Source organism: Elgaria multicarinata, chromosome 10 (assembly GCF_023053635.1).
Source record: "Elgaria multicarinata webbii isolate HBS135686 ecotype San Diego chromosome 10, rElgMul1.1.pri, whole genome shotgun sequence".
In the NCBI taxonomy this organism is placed as follows: Eukaryota; Metazoa; Chordata; class Lepidosauria; order Squamata; family Anguidae; genus Elgaria; species Elgaria multicarinata.
Genome location: NC_086180.1, coordinates 16,227,111 through 16,244,983, shown reverse-complemented (window position 1 = coordinate 16,244,983; position 17,873 = coordinate 16,227,111). Strand labels below are relative to the sequence as shown.

Genomic DNA, 17,873 nt, shown 5'->3' with positions numbered 1-17,873 from the left:
AGTCAGGGTTGTGTGTATGCTGTGCTTAAAAAGAAAAAAATGTTTATTTGTTATGGGTTAAGTCCAGGGTCACCTGAGTGGACTTCTGCAACAGGCCTCCTTTCCCCTTGCTCTCCGCCCCCCGTGCACCCCTCAAATCTGATCAAGAGGGCCCTCAACCAATTTATTCTGCAGCCTTTCCAATTTTGAGTAATTCTGATTTTCCTTGTCCAAGGAGCTAGGCAGGGCACTGAAGCCCCACCCTTAACCCCTGAAAATGTTCAGCCCAGCAAGCCTTGCCCACGCGCCGTCAGCGTATTTTCCTCAGTCATGAGTGCTAGAACCTTGCTTTTTAAAAAAGAAGCAATGGCAACAAAACTGAGATTCTCAGGACAGATTCTGAGTCTACACACAACCCTGCCTTCAGTTGCAAGTGAGCTGCGGAGCCATGTGAAATGTGTACCAAATTTCTCAGCAGAATTGACTGGATCCTAGATTTTAAAGAGAATGGATGTTGCAATTTGCTGGACTTACAATGCCGTGATTAAAAACTCCAGCTGTGATTGTTTTCGCTCAGTTAGCAATGTTGAGTAGCAAACCTGCGTTTCTCCTTAAGTTGAGTATCCTTTGCATACAATGGATCAAATGAAGGCTGCCACCCTCCATAATCCTGTACAAGAGCAAATTCTGCCAGGAAAATCTGCATCCACTACTTTGAAATTCTCAGACGTCACGAGAGCAACGTATGATCAGGACTATCGTAGGTCATGAAATGATAGTGGTAGTGAGGAGTGTGCCAGAGGCAGCTCGCTTGCTCCTACTCATAGCTGGGAAATCATGGGTTAATTAACCGACAATTTGCCATTGCGTGCAAACCGCAATGCGTGCAAACTGCTGCACATTTATGTCACTCTAGGGAGCAGCTCTGTATATGCCTTCCATGTATATGTGTGAAACTGTTTTCTCCATGAATGGGCTAATATTTTCAGTGTGGGAGTTCCAGGCTTTTGGACTCCAAGGCCCAGGAGGAGCAATTGCATGCAGCCTCTCTACCCAGTTACGATGATTATGAATTCAGGTAGCAAGATTGGCCATTACATCCTTTGGCTGTTAAACACATCTTGTGCAAAACAGCTGCAAATCTCAACTAGACAGCCAAATTGAGCCATGTTTACAGCGGCTTTGGGTTTTTTTTTATCTTCTTTGTTTAATCTGAACTGGATTTTTTATTTAATGTTGGTGCTGCTGTGGATTTATGGTTTGCAAGAGCCCAATCATTCTCCAGTTGTATTAATGCAAGCAAAGTCTAGCTGCCTTTTTAAACTGTCTGTTCTCAGAAGGGCAGGCAACGAAATTCAAAACGGGTTGAGCAGCGGCGTGTGTAAACTACCTGCATTCTTCCAGCATCTTCTATTCTTTGCTGATTTCAGCCTGACATTAATAAAATGATGCCAGAGGTAGCACTCTGTCTTCTGAAACCTAGGCTGGTAAAGGAATCTTCCAAAGTAAACAAGCAGAGGTGTTCTGATACCCACTGGCGAACGTGTGGCTCACCTGCTCAGTCCACAGTCTCCATCTTGAGATTGAAACTAAGTTACAGACTTTATGGCCATGACGTCTGGCCTAATCTTCATCCTTTTGGTTGAGGCTGGGGTTTCCCCACGCTTCGCTTTTGAGGAACTCGAAAGCGTGTTCACTCTTTTGTGGCCTTTTGGTTAGTCCTAATATATAAGTATAATCCAGCTGTGGATTTTGGATTCTTTTTTCCCCTCTCTCATGGGCCAGCAAGGCTATCTTTGCTTTTTTAAAGTAGAGGCATGCATCTTAACAGAATTACCCAGATGCCACCAGTGTGTGCTTTCCAAGTATAAAGATTCTGAGGCATCGTTCACCACGTCAAATACAAAGAGCATTGATGTGGGTGATGGCCCATGTATCCACACAACGCACATCTTCCTAAGACAATTTTCCAAGGTGCTCTCCGTTGTTAACTACTGCCAAAACAAATCTCTAAAATTTCAAATTTTGGTCAGCAAGCTAATCATCATCATCATCATCTTCTAAATAACAAATCTATAATATATGCTAATTTATTTATAAATCAATCCCAATTTTCGCAGAGAGCATTGCTTACAAATGACTGTAATTAATTTTAATAATTTTATTTATTGATGTACACAATCTTTTACACTACAGAGTAACACACACACACAGGTCTCTATCCCAAGAGGTTTGTAACCTGCGTTTTAACAGGGGAGGAGAGGAAAGGGTAACAGCGGCAATGTTGCACAAACGCAGGCAAATGTAGCTAGGCTTAATTTCACTTGGGGATGGGGCAAAGGGCGTTGTGGCCACAGGCTACGTGGGAGAGGTGGGTTTTGCATTCATGTTGCAAATGCAGAACACCCTCATCCTCTGCATTGTTTCGATCCTGATGAAATAGCAACTAGCCGATAGAACGTGGCAAACTTCTCTCTTCTCCGTCCTGATTTAGACAGCTGTTGATATTATCTGTTCTCATTGCAGGGCCGCAGAATGGCTGGAACGACCCTCCTGCCTTAACCAGGGGTCAAAAGAAAAAGAAGGTACATTAAAGGAAAATTCACACACACTGAGTTGCATCTTTGAAGGCCGTTCTCTAGGCGTTCCTGCTGTTGGCTGTTAAACAGGTGGCAACCAGGGAGATCAACCCATGCTCTGTTCTTAAAAATAGCTTATCCACCTTTTAAAAAAATTTTAAGACATGGCCCTCCTAATTATTTATTTATTCATTCAACAGCTGAAGAAAGGGTCTTCTACTAAGGCTTGGTAATAACAGGATGTGTTTTAAAGGCAGTTAATTAGTTAAAAACCAAGTGAGTGATGAAGTAGAATAATCTTCAGCTGTTGGGCAATATAGAAATGTAATAAATACATACATAAACTTTACTGTATATAGCCACGGGCCTTTACAGTGCATAAAAAGTTAAAAGGGAAGAGACTGTTCCCAATACAATTTTTGGTTTGAATAAAAGCTTATTATAAAATTTGGCAAGACGGTTCAGAAGAGGCGGTGTTAACCAGCCACCAAGGAAGTTGAACGCTCAAAGCTAAAAAGACGAGGTTTATAATACATCATCATTCTTGATGTGGCGAGACCGCAGCTTCTTGGCTGCCAAGGCCAGTTGGGCAACTGAGGAATAAATAATGTAATAAATAAATGTGGCGCCTCAGGCCTGTGGAGCACTGGCTGAGTCCTTTCATGCAGCAGGCATTGCCAAAGCTGGGGACCAGGCTGGCGCTGGGTAGAGCGGCCTTCCAGCGCTTGCTGAATCCCTTTCCTCGTGCTCAGAGTGGCATGGAAACCCAAGCCTCTCCCAACATTGGCTATGATGGGACAAGAGAGAGGGCCTTCTCTGTGGTGGCCCCCCAACTGTGGAATGCCCTCCCCTTGGAGGCCCGACTGGCGCCAACGCTCATTTTATTCCAGCGCCAAGTGAAAACATGGCTTTTTAACAAAGCTTTTACTGGCTGAATTCACTAAGCTGGCACGCTGTTTTAATAGTTTTACTGCTTTTAAATTACATATTGTTTTAACTTGGTTTATAGTTTAATTTGTTTTTAGCTGTATTTACTGTTTTATACTATATGCTTTTATCTGTACGCCACCCTGAGATCTTATTGATATAGGGCAGGATGTAAATAAATAAATAAATAAATAAATAAATAAAGGCAAATCTGGGGTGGGGTGGGGGAGATGCAGCCCACTGGGGAAGCAATTCGTCTCCCTGCCCCCAAAGGGTTGTGCATCCCTGCTTTAATCGGTGAACATCCCCATCCCCAATAAAGTCTTAAATATAAGTGCCTCTTTTGTATAATTTTAATGTTTTGGGTGCGGGGGTGGGGGGGATAAGAAGTCAAGCTGTTTCTTCTTTTTCTTTCTCCTCCTTAGATGACTGACAACTTCATGCCTCCTGTTCCCATCACAACCCCGATCATGAATCCTTTGTCAGACCCACAAGCTCAGCAACAGCAGCAGCCTCCGGCTTCAGGCCCGCCTCCGCCCCAGGCTCCGTTCCAGCCCTCGCACTTTCCTCCGGGGCAGCCCATGTTACAGCACCCTTTCCAGAACGTTCCCCAGCCTGGGGGTCACACCATCATGACTCCTGCGGTGTCGACACCTAGCATGGAAGGAGCTCCAGGCGCTCCAATTGGCAATACCATACACGTAAGAGCCAGTGCAATGTGTTGGTTCCCTTTCGGGCAGCCGTCCGTATCCCAGGGGGTGGGCTATGGCTTCATGGGGTTTGGGGGGCAATCTTGTTTGCAAGGGTTATGGCAGGAACTGCACCGCCAAGCTTCCCACGGTAAACCGTTCTCCGGAGCATTTTGAATGACTAGTAATTTTACCACGGCGTCTTAAAGCACCGCAGGCAGAGAGTTGTTTGCTCTGGGATTGGATGCAGACCCTTTTCCGGCCGTAAATCCAGCCAGTAAAGACAGCAGGGGGCGCGAGGCGTTTGCCTCCCCTGTCTCTGCTGCCGGCCCCGAACTTTGGGACTCTCCAAATTCCCTCTGAACGTGCTGCTGCTTCTTCGTGGTCTCCGTGCATCACACATATGGGAGCTCTGATGTGTGTGAATGCACAGATGGCCACTCAAAGAACCACAGTTACAGATAAGCAACCTGTTTTTTCTCTTACCACGACTGTTGCCCTTTGCTGGCCTAGGCAGAAAGGACTTGTGGCCCCTGCCTGACATCTTCTTGGAAGGAGCTGTGCTCCCTCTTTCCTCAATCAATGAGACAAGGACGATGCGCTGCCCTTGGGAAAATCCCCCAGGCTTTGGCCCAGTGGAGGGGTGGGGGGAGTTAGGTTTTCAGTCCAACGTTCCTTTTCTCTGCTCCCTAAAATGAACAAGTGAAATGAGTGTCATCCCTGAGCTGGGCGGAGAAGCAGTGGGGTGTGATGGACAACTGTTGCCCTTCTGCCCCAAACCTTGTTGCCCCAGAGTTCTGGAGCAGGCCCCCAGAGCTTTTTCCAATCAGCCCAGGGTCTCTTGAAGAGGCAAAAGAGGGCGGGGCCAAAGGCAGAAGGGGGCGAGGAAAGAATCCGGCCTAGTTTAGCTTGAAGCACTTCCTGCCAGTAACTAAGCCTCGGGAGAGGCATGTCAACCTTTCAGAATGGGTGTGTGTGTGTGAAATCTACACAAAAGCCAGGAAAGCATCAAATCCACCGGCAGGGGAAGGGGATGTTGCCATTTGGAGAATTCCAGAGGGCTGGTTTTGGCCCACGGGCCTAGGATCCTGCACCCCTGTCTTCCAGTCTGTTGCCTCAAGCCATCTAACTGGCCATTAGATTTGGTCATTCCTTGCCAGAAGGCAAGAGGTCTGTCTAGGCTGGGAACCTTTGGCCCTCCAGATGTGGCCCATTGGTCCCAGTAGTCACGGGGATGTGTGTTGAGTCCAGCAACATCTGGAGGACTACAGTTTTCCCACCCCTGGTCTAGGCAACCCTTTCTCAATCGTATGTGCAGACACCATTCTCTCATGGGTTGGGAGGCCATCTTCTGGCTGAATCCCTTGATGCCTTACCAAGCTGCAGAGGCTCCCTAGACAGGCAGCTGCTGGCTGTCTGAGCAGGTGGTTGCTTGCTCTCCCTCCCACTAATGCAGTGGGAAGCCTGTGAGGTGCTGCATTAAGGAACAAGCGTCCCTTTGACTCAGTGGGCTGTCAATAAAAGCAAATGATTCATAAATGGCGGCTCGTGAGAGCCATGTGGGTGGGTTGCTATGTGGTGGGAGACGTTGGCTCGTTTCAGCCTCATTGTAAAGCAAACAGAATTTGTCAATCACAATTGATTTTAACTGGAACACAGGGGTGTTTTATGCTGAGGTTAACGTTTGCTTTCTTCATCGCTGAATGTAGACTCAGATGTACTGAGGGCAGAATTATAGACTGATCTGCAGCATACGATTCTCCCACGATAAGCAGGGAAGCCGCATTTGTCAGTGTTATGTTTTCTCCATTGGTAGCAAGGTCGGCCCTACTGTTGGGTGGCAAATTTGGGAGTTGGGGGAGGAACTCTTAAAGGGCACCATATATATATATATATATTTACCATATTGGGGTGGGTGGGGGCTGGAATGGAAAGGAAAGCTGGGTTTTTATTTTTGACTTAAGCACCAAAATGTCTTAGCCCAACCCTGGATACTTAACCAGAGTGGACATTACAGTCCAGCTGGGGAGGAGAATTACATTTTGGGAAGTGGTGGGCTCCGAGGAAACTGTAGGTTGTTGTTCCCCTTCAGTAAAAAAGACTGGGAATAAATTAACCCAAACTGATCTTCTAAGGCTGCAATCCCTGTTCAGACTTACCTGGGGGGGAGGGGGGTAAGCCCCATTGAACTGTATGGGGCTTGCTTTCCAAGAGACTTGCATAGGACAGCACCGTAAGCCACTCTTCCTCCCCCATAGCATGTGCAGGCCTTGCCAACCGAGAAGATAACAAAGAAGCCCATTCCCGAGGAGCACCTTATCCTGAAGACCACATTTGAAGCTTTGATCCAGAGATGTCTCTCTTCAGCTACTGATCCGGTATGTCTTTTATACAGCACGGCAGGTGCTCTGTGTCTTTAAAAAAAAATCAAAACATCTGCGAAGTGTAATCACACGCTCAAAACTGGTGGCGTCCATCACTGCGTGGCGAGTCACCAGAGATGATTTACAGCCAGCAGCTAGGCATTACCTTTGCTGGGGATAATGACAGTTGTAGTCCAGCTAGGGATGTCTGTCACTGGGAAATCTTGTTCTTTTTCCCCCCTCTTTTTTTTTTGCGACTCAATTTGCGTTTGTGAACTGAACTGCAGACTGCAGAAGTCCAGGAACTTTTTTTGCACATTTCCCCACGAGTTCTGCAAATTGTGCAAATTTCTGAGCAATTTGGGCAATTTACAGCTGAAATTTACAGCCAAAAGCCCTATGAGGAGAAACTGAAAGAACTGGACATGTTTAGCCTGGAGAAGAGAGGATTGAGGGGAGACGTGATAGCACTCTTCAAATACTTAAAAGGTTGTCACACAGAGGAGGGCCAGGATCTCTTCTCGATCCTCCCAGAGTGCAGGACACGGACTAATAGGCACAAGCTACAGGAAGCCAGATTCCGGCTGGACATCAAGAAAAACTTTCTGACCGGTAGAGCATTCCGACAATGGAACCAATGACCTAGGGAGGTGGTGGGCTCTCCCACATTAAAGGCCTTCAAGAGGCAGCTGGACAACCATCTGTCAGGGATGCTTTAGGGTGGATTCCTGAGCAGGGGGTTGGACTCGATGGCCTTATAGGCCCCTTCCAACTCTATGATTCTAAGTGTCCCACCTCCAAATGTATGATGGCTAAGCAGGTCAGATGGGGAACCTACACAGGAGAGAGAGGGAAGTTGCACAGTCCCATGCAGTGGGCCCAGGGAGCTTAGGAGAGGCAGCAGTGTGTCCAAGGAGATTTAGCCAATCAGATGGTGAGCAAGAAGGGGGAAATCCATTCCTTTCATCCAGAAATGCATTCTATGCACTTCAAAGTATGTACGAATAAGGCTCTGGTCTTGCGTCCGTAAAGTGAGGCAAACACTTTCACTATAACTGCCTTATGTTCTGTTCCCTCCTGTAGCAAACCAAGAGGAAACTCGATGATGCCAACAAACGCCTGGAGTCTCTGTATGATAAACTGAGAGATCAGACAGTAAGCTTTCCTTGTTGTTGTGCATGACGCTTGTACCCTGCAATTCTTCCGTAGAGATCCCAGCAGCTGCCTTATAGGTCCCAGGAGATCTCCAAGCCACCAGTAGAACTATTTCGTTTTGTCCTCAGATCATTCTCTGGGCATTTTAATTTATTTTTAGCTTTATTTCTCTCTGTTTGAGCTGTTAAATCAATTGTGCAGAGTCACTGTGCTATGGGCAAGTTCAGGACTTGCCCATAGCACAGTGACTCTGAAGCGTAAGTTCAGTATAGTGGCGATGTCACTAAGAGGTAGATTTTGGTATGAGGAGCTGGATGTTTTAAATGGTCTGATAAGTTGGGGATGTGGTGAGATCAGGCTCTAAGGAGTCCCCAGGTCAATGCATAAATCATGACACCTCCTTTGTGGGCATAAGAACTTCCTGAGCTAGGTCAGACTAAGAGTTGGTCCATTGATTCCGCCACTCCGTTTCCACGGTAGCCAAGCAGAATAAGATGGAGCAACAAGGGATCGGTTGGCCCACAGCATCTGGCATTCAGAGCTGAGTTGCCTCTGAATAGACAACTTGCACATAGTCGTTACGGCTGACAGCCATTGATTGACCAATCCGCCATGAATATGGGGTATGTCCCAGTCCTTTTTTCCTGGGAAGATGAAAAACATTGTTTCATAGACTTGCATAGATGATGAGAGAGTCACATGTTTAAAACAAACAAACACAAACGTTGGGTTATGCATTGTCCGGGACACTTTATTCTGCGTCAAAGGGGCTCTCCAGAACTTTGCTCAGCAGCTAAGTTCCTACATTACTGTCACAGTGTGGATTGAGGAGGACAGGAATGGCCTGGGACTTCCATCCACCGACCTTCTGATCAGTCGGCAGAGCAAAAGAAGCTTTGGGAAATGGCTCACTATCCCATGCATCCTTGGAGAGGGAGGCTGGGCTGCTGCCACTGCCTTACATCAGCCTGTTGTCCTTGCAACTATCCTTTTGAAAAAGCCATTTCATTACTCTCAGTAGCAGCTGCCTCTGCCTACTCAGGCAACATCAGCTGCTGTTGGAGCAGAGAAGGAACAGCTTTAAAGGAAATAAATAGCCGCAGGTCAGATTTCTAGAGTGACTACTTCGAGCAAGGGTGGGCAGCCTAGTGCTCTCCATAGGTTTTGGACTTCAACTCCCATCAGCCCCAGCCACCATGGCCAATGGTCAGGGACTGTGGGAGCTGTAATCCAAAGCACCTAGAGCACACCGGCTTGCCTACTCCTGCTTCAGAGAGTTTGGTGCTGCAACAGTGCCGGGGTGAAGCCAGGTTGTGAAACAAGCTCTGGAATGTGCAGGCAGATGCCTTTTCCGTACTGTTTTTGCTTCCTTCCAGCTCTCCCCAACGATAATCAACGGCTTGCACAACATCGCCAGGAGCATTGAAACGCGGAACTACACGGAGGGGCTGAACATCCACACCCACATCGTCAGCACTAGTAACTTCAGCGAGACATCGGCCTTCATGCCTGTGCTGAAAGTAGTCCTCACCCAGGCCAATAAGCTCGGCGTGTGAAGTGAGCATCCGCAGAGAAGCGCGGCGCTTCGGGAGAGCGTGTGTCACAGACCGCACCTTGGCCTTTAGAGCATGATGCGCTAGAAAGCTGGCCACAACCGGGGTCCTGCAGATGAGCTTCATTTTAGAAGGGCTAGTGAGTCCTGGTGCTTTTTCTTTCTCTGTTCATCTTCTCTTATTCTTACCTATGGATAATGTATTTAATTACGCCACCCCATATCGTCCATTTTAAATGCATGTTACCTGCTGCTTTGAAAGTGGCTTTTAAATACAAGAAAGAGAAGGGAGTGTGTGTGTAAGGCTGCCCTCAAGAGAGATTCCTTCCACATTCCTCAGCATCAACCAATTAAAAGTTCCAGATTCTATTTTATACGTCTGCCGAGTTATTCCTTGTCAAGCGACCTTGATCTGCGTCGATCGTCATTAGCTTAATTTTCAGTGCGCTTAAATAGTTCAGCAGCCTCGTTTTATTTGATGGGCTCCATGAATAAATATTTATTTAAATGCGTCCCCCATGAAATTGAGCTTCAAAAACACAGCCTCCCAGTGGGCCTGAGTCCTTTTTGCATTAGATGAATGTCAGAGAACCTCACTGTAATTATTATTATATAATAATAAAATAATAATAATTGCACTACGCTTGCTCTTGATAGATCAAAGACCGCAGAGTCCCCATGCTGTCCAGCCACTGATATAATCACAGTGCCAGATTGATGTCTTTTGAACACTTTGTGCGTCTTGAGCTTTCAGAGCAGTGGTTTTCCAACTTTGTACCGTCTGGGAACCTTTTATACCATGGGTAGAGAACTTCTTTCACCCCAAGGGTCACATTCCATTTCTAAGAAGCTTTATGGGGCAGCATAAAGAGCAGGGCCAGAAATGCCAGCATAGTTTAGAAATGCCAGCATAGCCTTTTAGAATGGTGGAAAAATCCACAAAAACCAAGGAACCACTAAACAATTGGTGGTTGAGCGGAAGGGGTGGAGGCCATCTGGAGATCTCCACAAAGGATTTGGCCCCTGAGCCTGAGGTTCTACACCCCTGCTTTACGTGTTGTCTTGTGCTTTACGTTCCAGAGGGTTTTGCGGCATCTTCACAGCATGGTGCTGGGCCGTTGACCAATACCATGGGCCCTAAACTTTGCCCTGCATGTGGTGAAAATGCATCCTGGGACAAACTCCGTATTTGCTCATGCCTACCAAACCAAGGGAAGATTGTTTTTTGAGGAGTTTTCCCCTGCGCCAAAATGGGTTGTATGCACCTAGTTCATTGGTCATACTGTCTGGGAACGTTGGGATTTATTTATTTTATTTATTTATTGCATTTTTATACCACCCAATAGCTGAAGCTCTCTGGGCGATTTACAACAATCTGGAGATGCCACTTTTGAGAAGACTTAAATTCCAGACAGGTTACTAGATTTGAACCAGGAGGACTTTTCCTCATTGTGTTGGGCAAGTTCACACATAGTGACAGCCCTGGGTTAAACAGTCCATGGGCTGTTGGAGACAAGCAGGAGGAAGCAGGAGCACTGCCTCCTACACACCAGTTACTTCCACTTTTAATTTGTTTAGGGGCAGTTAACCCATGGTTTGTTGGTGGGTTAACCCTTGTGTTTTTTAGCCCCTAAACAACCCAGTCCTCCAGGTTCGCACATCACAATCAACATACGACATGGCCAATTGTAGGTTGTTGATTAACAGTGGAAGTAGTTGGCTTGCTGCAAGAAGCACAACCGCTCTCTCCAGCTTGAGCTATCGTTATGTGTGAACTGGCCTGCAGCCTTCCAGGGTCATCTCATTTATTTATTTATTTGATCTTGGGCACTCAAGGAAGGAAGGATACAGATGGGCAGAGACTTCAGGTTGGTTCAAATAAAGCTTTGTCAGCTTTATCCATGGTCGGAAATAGGATTTTCCAGATTTTTTGCAGCAATTTATATCCTGGTTGGGAATACACAAGGTAGCTTCCACTTTACATGTTAAAATTACATATGTAAGATTGCAGGAAACAACTTAAAAGGCAAATAAGACTGAGGAATGCTTTGTGCTGACCAAAGCCTTTTATGTATTACCTTGATGATCTTTCTGCTGCGTCTCCAACTCTTTGACTACTGGGAAGTGTCCACTTTCACAAAGTTAACAGCCAAGTACACCTTTTGTCAGCACATAACCCGAGGAAAGCTTGGTTTGCTCATATCACAAGTCCCTGCAGGAGCAACTAATCTCTCTTCAGCAAACAATCTCAGTTAAAGTAAACCAAGACAGAAACTCCCAACTTCGTCCTGTGAACCTTTTTCTGCCAAGCTCTGAGCTAGCTTTGAGACCATCCAGTTCAACAGACCACAGTTGCAACCCATGTCCAAGCCAAGCATTCGGTCTGCTGGAATACAGTGGCAATGCTATATTCTGTGTTGTTATTTTTTCTAGACTCCTGTGGAATGCAGGCATAAACATGGCTTCTGTTCTTATGGCCTTCCTACACTCCCTTTCCCCCTTGCATTTCCCACCAATAATATTCTGGAAAGACCTTTGACAAATTTAAGAACTCTCTTGGTTTTAATTACATGCTCTGTGTTCATGCAGTTGCCTCTGGAGGCCTACCTCATAATTGGCTCATTCATATAATGGGCTTTTCTTTGGAACACTTTGTAAAATTGCTCTTTCCTAACATTTAACAGGACAATAAGTGCCCACTACATGTCACATTCTAGGGACTTGGGGGCGGGGTGGAATTGTGACTTTCCCCTTGATCCATTTTATACCCAAAAGTTTTCTCTGTACTTTCTAGAACAAGAATGCAATTGCAGATCTACATCTGTAGCGCTACTTTTAGGTACAGGAGGGAAATCAGACTTTTCCACATCTTCACTCTGAGCTTGATGGATCAACTCTCTTTGGCCTGCTACTTCTGCCACAATGAAAATAAATTCTATCAGGGGTCTCAAGTTTTAGTGGATGAACAACCCCTAAACTCTAAAGCTTAATCCTGATAAGACAAGAGACCCTGTGAATTGGTAGTTCCCAGGTCCAGAAACTGGGGTGTTTGCATGTTCTGGATGGGGTTGCACTCCCTCTGTAGTTTGGGGTGCTCCTATTATTTATTTATTTATTTATTTATTTATTTATTTATATAGCACCATCAATGTACATGGTGCTGTACAGAGTAAAACAGTAAATAGCAAGACCCTGCCGCATAGGCTTACATTCTAATAAAATCATAATAAAACAATAAGGAGGGGAAGAGAATGCAAACAGGCACAGGGTAGGGTAAACAGGCACTGGGTAGGGTAAAACTAACAGTATAAAGTCAGAACAAAATCAAGTTTTAAAAGCTTTAGGAAAAAGAAAAGTTTTTAACTGAGCTTTAAAAGCTGCGGTTGAACTTGTAGTTCTCAAATGTTCTGGAAGAGCATTCCAGGCATAAGGGGCAGCAGAAGAAAATGGACGAAGCCGAGCAAGGGAAGTAGAGACCCTTGGGCAGGCGAGAAACATGGCATCAGAGGAGCGAAGAGCACGAGCGGGGCAATAGTGTGAGATGAGAGAGGAGAGAGGAGCTCCTGGATCTATCTTTGTCACTGGAGGCCCAGGTGTCCATTATCAACTGTGGTTGGTAAGCAGTTATGCCTGTTCCTGGATAGGGATAACCTAGCCATGGTCATTCATGCACTGGTAATCTCCTGATTAGACTACTGTAACATGTTCTATGTGGGGGCTACCCATGTGTGTGGTTTGGAAGCCGCAGCTAGTGCAGAACTCAGCAGCTATGTTGCTCACAGGGACACCTAGTTCTGCTCATATAAAAGCTGTGCTAAAAGAACTACACTGGCTGCCTGTTAGATACCGGAGCTACATACAAGGTTATGTTATTATTACCCTATAAAACCCTAAACAACTTGAGACCAGGATACCTAGCAGACTGGCTTCCCTTATATACACCCAGACGACATTTACGATCTTCAGAGGAGGTCCTGCTCGAATGGAATGTCACCATGAAGAAACTTGACGGCAGCCCTTCTCTGTAGCGGCACCCACCATCTGGAGGCGGGAACTGTAACATCCTTTAAATACCTTCTGAAAACATTTGTTCACACAGGATTTTCCTGGACTAACGTATTTTGGTTTTACATGGCATGTTTATCTTTTAAAGTTTTAAATATATTCTGACTTGTTGTATTTTATGGTTTTAATTGTGAACTGCCCAAAGAGCCTTGGCTATTGGGCAGTATAAAAGTGTAATAAATAAAAATAATGACAGGTCATTATAATTTCTATTGGAGACAGCAAACCGGCATTCTACAAGCCATATCTTGAGCTATATAGCACTCTTAAGAGTGCTTCAAATGCTTCATGTGTGTTACCCAATAGTCCAGCTTTCCCCATCCTGATGGACTACGACACCTATGATCCCCAGGCAGCTTTGTATATACAGGAGAAGGATGAGCCATCTGCCTTTTTAAAGCAATCTAGAAGAGACGGGAGGGAACCAAGGACACGTAGCCTACACAGTGGTAGGTTCTGGTATCCACCCCACTTACTAATAATTGCAAGTCCTGAACTCTGCTTCATTGATTAACTCAGGGACAGAGGAAGATGGCTTTTCGCACCTACTATATAGTATAATAGTTGAAAGACAGAGCTGTGAACCTGGAAGTCCCTGGCTGAAGTCTCATTTCTGCCGTTATCTTGCTACTGCAATACAGGGTGGGGGGAAAACGTGGCCCATTTTACAAGGCTGATGTAAGGGCTAATGCAGTGTTTCCCAACCTTGGCCCTACATTGTCTGTGGGATATGCCTTTCTCCACCTCTGTCTCTCTCTGGTGGTCATGGATGAAGCTGTCCTCTAGCTCCAGTGAACTATTTTCTCTCCTCTGTGAAACTGGGTCATGCTGATACTCATGAACTCTGTATTGACAAATCCTGCAGTGGGATATAGAACAACAGTGATGCTATCTTTCCCCCCCCCCTTTTGTTTTTGTTTTAATGACAGCTCTGTAATATGATAGAGAGGAAAAAAACAAATGAGGCCACAGCAGCAAGTAATGTGAATAGCATCATTTTGTAGAAGTGGGGGGTGCGAAGAGGGAGCTAGAAGGACTACATTCTATCTGCTCTTCTGAGCTCATGAGTAAAGTTAATTTACTGGTATATCTCAGTTATCTCAATAACATTAGAATGTAGCCTCAAAAAGAGCAATTGGGCCTTTTAGGTTGGTTAAACTTTCACATTTGTGGCATATTTTGAATGTTTAGAATTCTGTGCAATCTGAATTACAGCTGAACCAGTTTAGCAGTTGGGACATTTATCCTACTGGATTCCAGGCCGGGTAATTGAGCTAATGGACTATTACCACTGGCAACAGCGCCACTGGAGGATGTTCAGACAGGAGGAGACCTGATTCCACAGATTTTTTTCAAAGGGTACCTATCTACTCACCCACTCCAGGATTGAAAAGCCAGTAAATGCCAGCTGACCCACCTCTGGCATGATAGACTAATCTGTCAAAACTGCCTGGTGTAGCCCCGTTCAGGTGCACAGTGTGTTTGAAATTAAAAAGCTGCCCACTCCTAGAATTTCCCAATTTCATTTCTCTCCCCACTCCCATGCACTTTTACAGTTGGGACACATCCATGCCCTGTTCCTTTACCCAACTGCACCTAACGATGTTCCTCCAGCCCAAAGTCCTGGGATGTAGCCTTCAACTTTTCCAGACCCGAAATCCACCCCTAGCCCAAATATGGGGCTTACTGCTTTACCATATATTTGTGTGGTGGTAGTGCTGCCGTTGCAATCCACTTTAGATTAGACTGCAACCCATATGCAGGAGTAGGCAGTGTAATTCCCACAGGCACCAGTGTGTCACTGGACACCTTTCTTGGTGCTTTATCGTTGCCACTATTTTTTTAGTTAACACGTTTTCTTACTGCCAGCTGAGATTGCTGCGAATTCGGCTTCTGGTGCTAAAAACTAGGTTCAAAGATGTTTAGTGTGTTGGAACTTAAACCTCCACCTCTACCTTGTACTCACTCTTTGGGGCAGGTTACTGGTCTTTTGTTACACCTCCCATGGCAGCCATCTTGTGCTGGTGCCCTGGACAGTTTTTCAAATGGCCAAATGTGCCCACAGCCCAAAAAGGTTGCCTATCCCTGCACTAGTGGGTCCTGATCCATTGGATGAAGACCAACAGTTGAGGGCATGCATACATACATCGCCCCATATGTCCTTCCCCATTGAAATCCCCCCCCCATGGTTTAGGAAGTGCTATTTGCCCAGGGTTATCGTAATAGGACTTAAGTCCTTTATTGGAAACTTTTGAAATGGTTCTATCTCTAGCACTCCGTTCCAAATGCTCCAGCACAGTTTTGTGGTCCAAACTGAGGGATGTAGGCATGGCGTATCCTCTCTTCTGAAGCGTTTTGATTTTGTACCTTGCCCTTTAGATTGACTCCAAAAATAGTGAGTTTTAACATGCTGAAAAATTCTGTATATCCATAGAATTGTTAGCCCTTATCCCTACGCTGAAGGAGTTTCTCAGAATGGGGGGAAAACATGATCAGAGAATGGGGAATAGTTAGCCATAACATAGATGTTTTTTTCTGCCCCAAATTGCTAATCCTTTTTCAATCATTAGTATTTCCTAGTTCACTTTCTTCTTCTTCAAAAAACATCATATATCTTGTTAGGGACTGATCCATGTTTTCCAATGAATCCCCCAAATAGCTGATGAATAAACGTATTGCACAAGTAATAAGAATTCAGCACTCTCACTCCAGCCCATTTTCATGTTTCCAATTTCCAACGGTGCCTATTAAGGTTACCTACCAACCGGCGATAGACTTGGACAGGCCTAATGGAGATCAGGCTCAATAGCCCATTTTTATCCTAGGAGATGACAAAAGAAGGGGGAATATGAAACCCAAGAGACACTGAGTCATTTCCTGACCTTGGGGGTGGAGGTAGGATTGCTCTGGCATTGTATGTAAAAGGTGGTGGAGGAGGGAAGAGATTCAACTGCAGGCTATGGCTGAAAACTTGGAAGAAGGAGGCCAGAAGCACCCTCATCTTCTTGCTGCAGACACCATTTGCCCTGCTTGCTTTCACCACTTAGGCTGGGGAAGTGGGGGGGAGGCTGAAACCCTCACGTCTCATTATCTGCAATGTTTTCTGTCTAGTTTTTGCTATTTTTCTCATTCTTTCCTAGCTGTGGGTTCCGGTGCATATGGTTAATACGTTCTATTTTTTGCTTCGTTTATTAGCAACACTTGATGTAAAATAGAAAAAGAAAAGAAGTTGGCTCGTTACCGAGAATGTTCTAGTGCTGGCCCAACCGTTAGGCGGATTGAGGCAACTGCTTCAGGTGACAGAGGCTGGGGGGCAGCAGCAGCAGCAGCCCCAGCTGTTCCTCCTGAGCCTCCTGGCCATTTCACTGTGTTGGAGGGCAGAGCTGTGTATGGCACATAGCCTATTCTATACCCCTTGAATTCGCCTGCTCTGCCCCATTATCCGTCCCCAGAGTTAAAGATCCAGTTGCCTGTCCAGACAGATTCTGTAAGTGGAATGTGACAGGCACCATTTTGTCCTTTGCCTCAGGCAACAACATGTCTTGAGCCAGCCCTATAGGTAAAGACTAGGGCTGGTTTGATATTGTCTCACTTGGGACAGGTTTTACTGTGTTCCTTACTCCCCTGTTGTTCCTAGAAGCTAAGTTCAGGGAACGGCTGCCTGTAGACAGATGATAAAGGACATCTGAGCCATTCGATAGCAGTCGTGAGGCTCTCTCTCTTTTTTTCTCCTTGATCTCAGCTTGTCAACACAAATAATAGCTCAGGAGGAAAAAAGCCTACCTAGACTGTGTAACGACTTCAGAGTGCCACATCTACACCAAGGAGGATAGAACACTTTGGAAGTGGTTTGAAAACAATATATGGAATGTGTTATGGTGCGTCATCAGTCGGGGGGGGGGATTGCAGTTCCCTACCATTGCTTCGATGCCCCCGCTCCTGTCCCACAATATTTTCTCTTTCTTCACAAGGGGGAGAAAGAGGAAGTAAACAAAGACCACGTGGCCCTTTCAGGGGCCACCATTTCCTGCACGCAGTAGGAAATGGCGGCACATTCTGTTTTCCCCACAAAAAAGTTGGATTAAAAGGGGTCCATTTTGAGATGTAAAAAAGGCAAGAGGGAGTGGTAGGTGGATGGTGTCGTCTAAAGGATGCGCAAAAAACTGAGCGGGCAGTACTGAGCGTGCAATAAAACACTCATCTGATGAACCCCATGGTCCCCAATAGTTGTCAGAGCACTTCTATACCGTTCTAAAGCAGCAGTGTAGATCCTGCCCTGGTGGTAGTGGTGATGGTATGGTTGCATGTATGAATGTTCCCTGGGACGTGTGCAAAGTGCAGGGTGTCAGGGAAGGCTGCACTAGACTCCTTCGTTCCAACATCTCATTTTTTGAGTATGGGAAGTCTGCATATAAATGAAGGAGCATTCAGGGCATATGACATTAAAGGTATCTTTGCCTCTAAAGTGCAAATTAAAAATGGCTTTCTGGTCAGGTGGACTTCAGTTATAGTGAATGGGGCCAAATGAAATTGCATTTTTTTAATTTATTATTGACATATATAT

General features: G+C 45.6%; 1 protein-coding gene across 13 annotated transcripts in view; it reads left to right on the top strand.

Moving 5' to 3' along the window:
- The window catches only part of SEC31A (SEC31 homolog A, COPII coat complex component), a 65,154-nt gene extending 55,541 nt beyond the window's left edge, over nt 1-9,613 (top strand). For all 13 annotated transcript variants that reach the window (XM_063135918.1, XM_063135916.1, XM_063135915.1 and 10 more), the window contains 5 exons: nt 2,506-2,564; nt 3,911-4,186; nt 6,433-6,552; nt 7,621-7,692; nt 9,069-9,613. In XM_063135918.1, the coding sequence (XP_062991988.1) occupies nt 2,506-2,564; nt 3,911-4,186; nt 6,433-6,552; nt 7,621-7,692; nt 9,069-9,248 (707 nt within the window). In that variant the 3' untranslated portion in view covers nt 9,249-9,613. The remainder of the gene's footprint in view (nt 1-2,505; nt 2,565-3,910; nt 4,187-6,432; nt 6,553-7,620; nt 7,693-9,068) is intronic.
- Nucleotides 9,614-17,873: the final 8,260 nt, after the last annotated feature.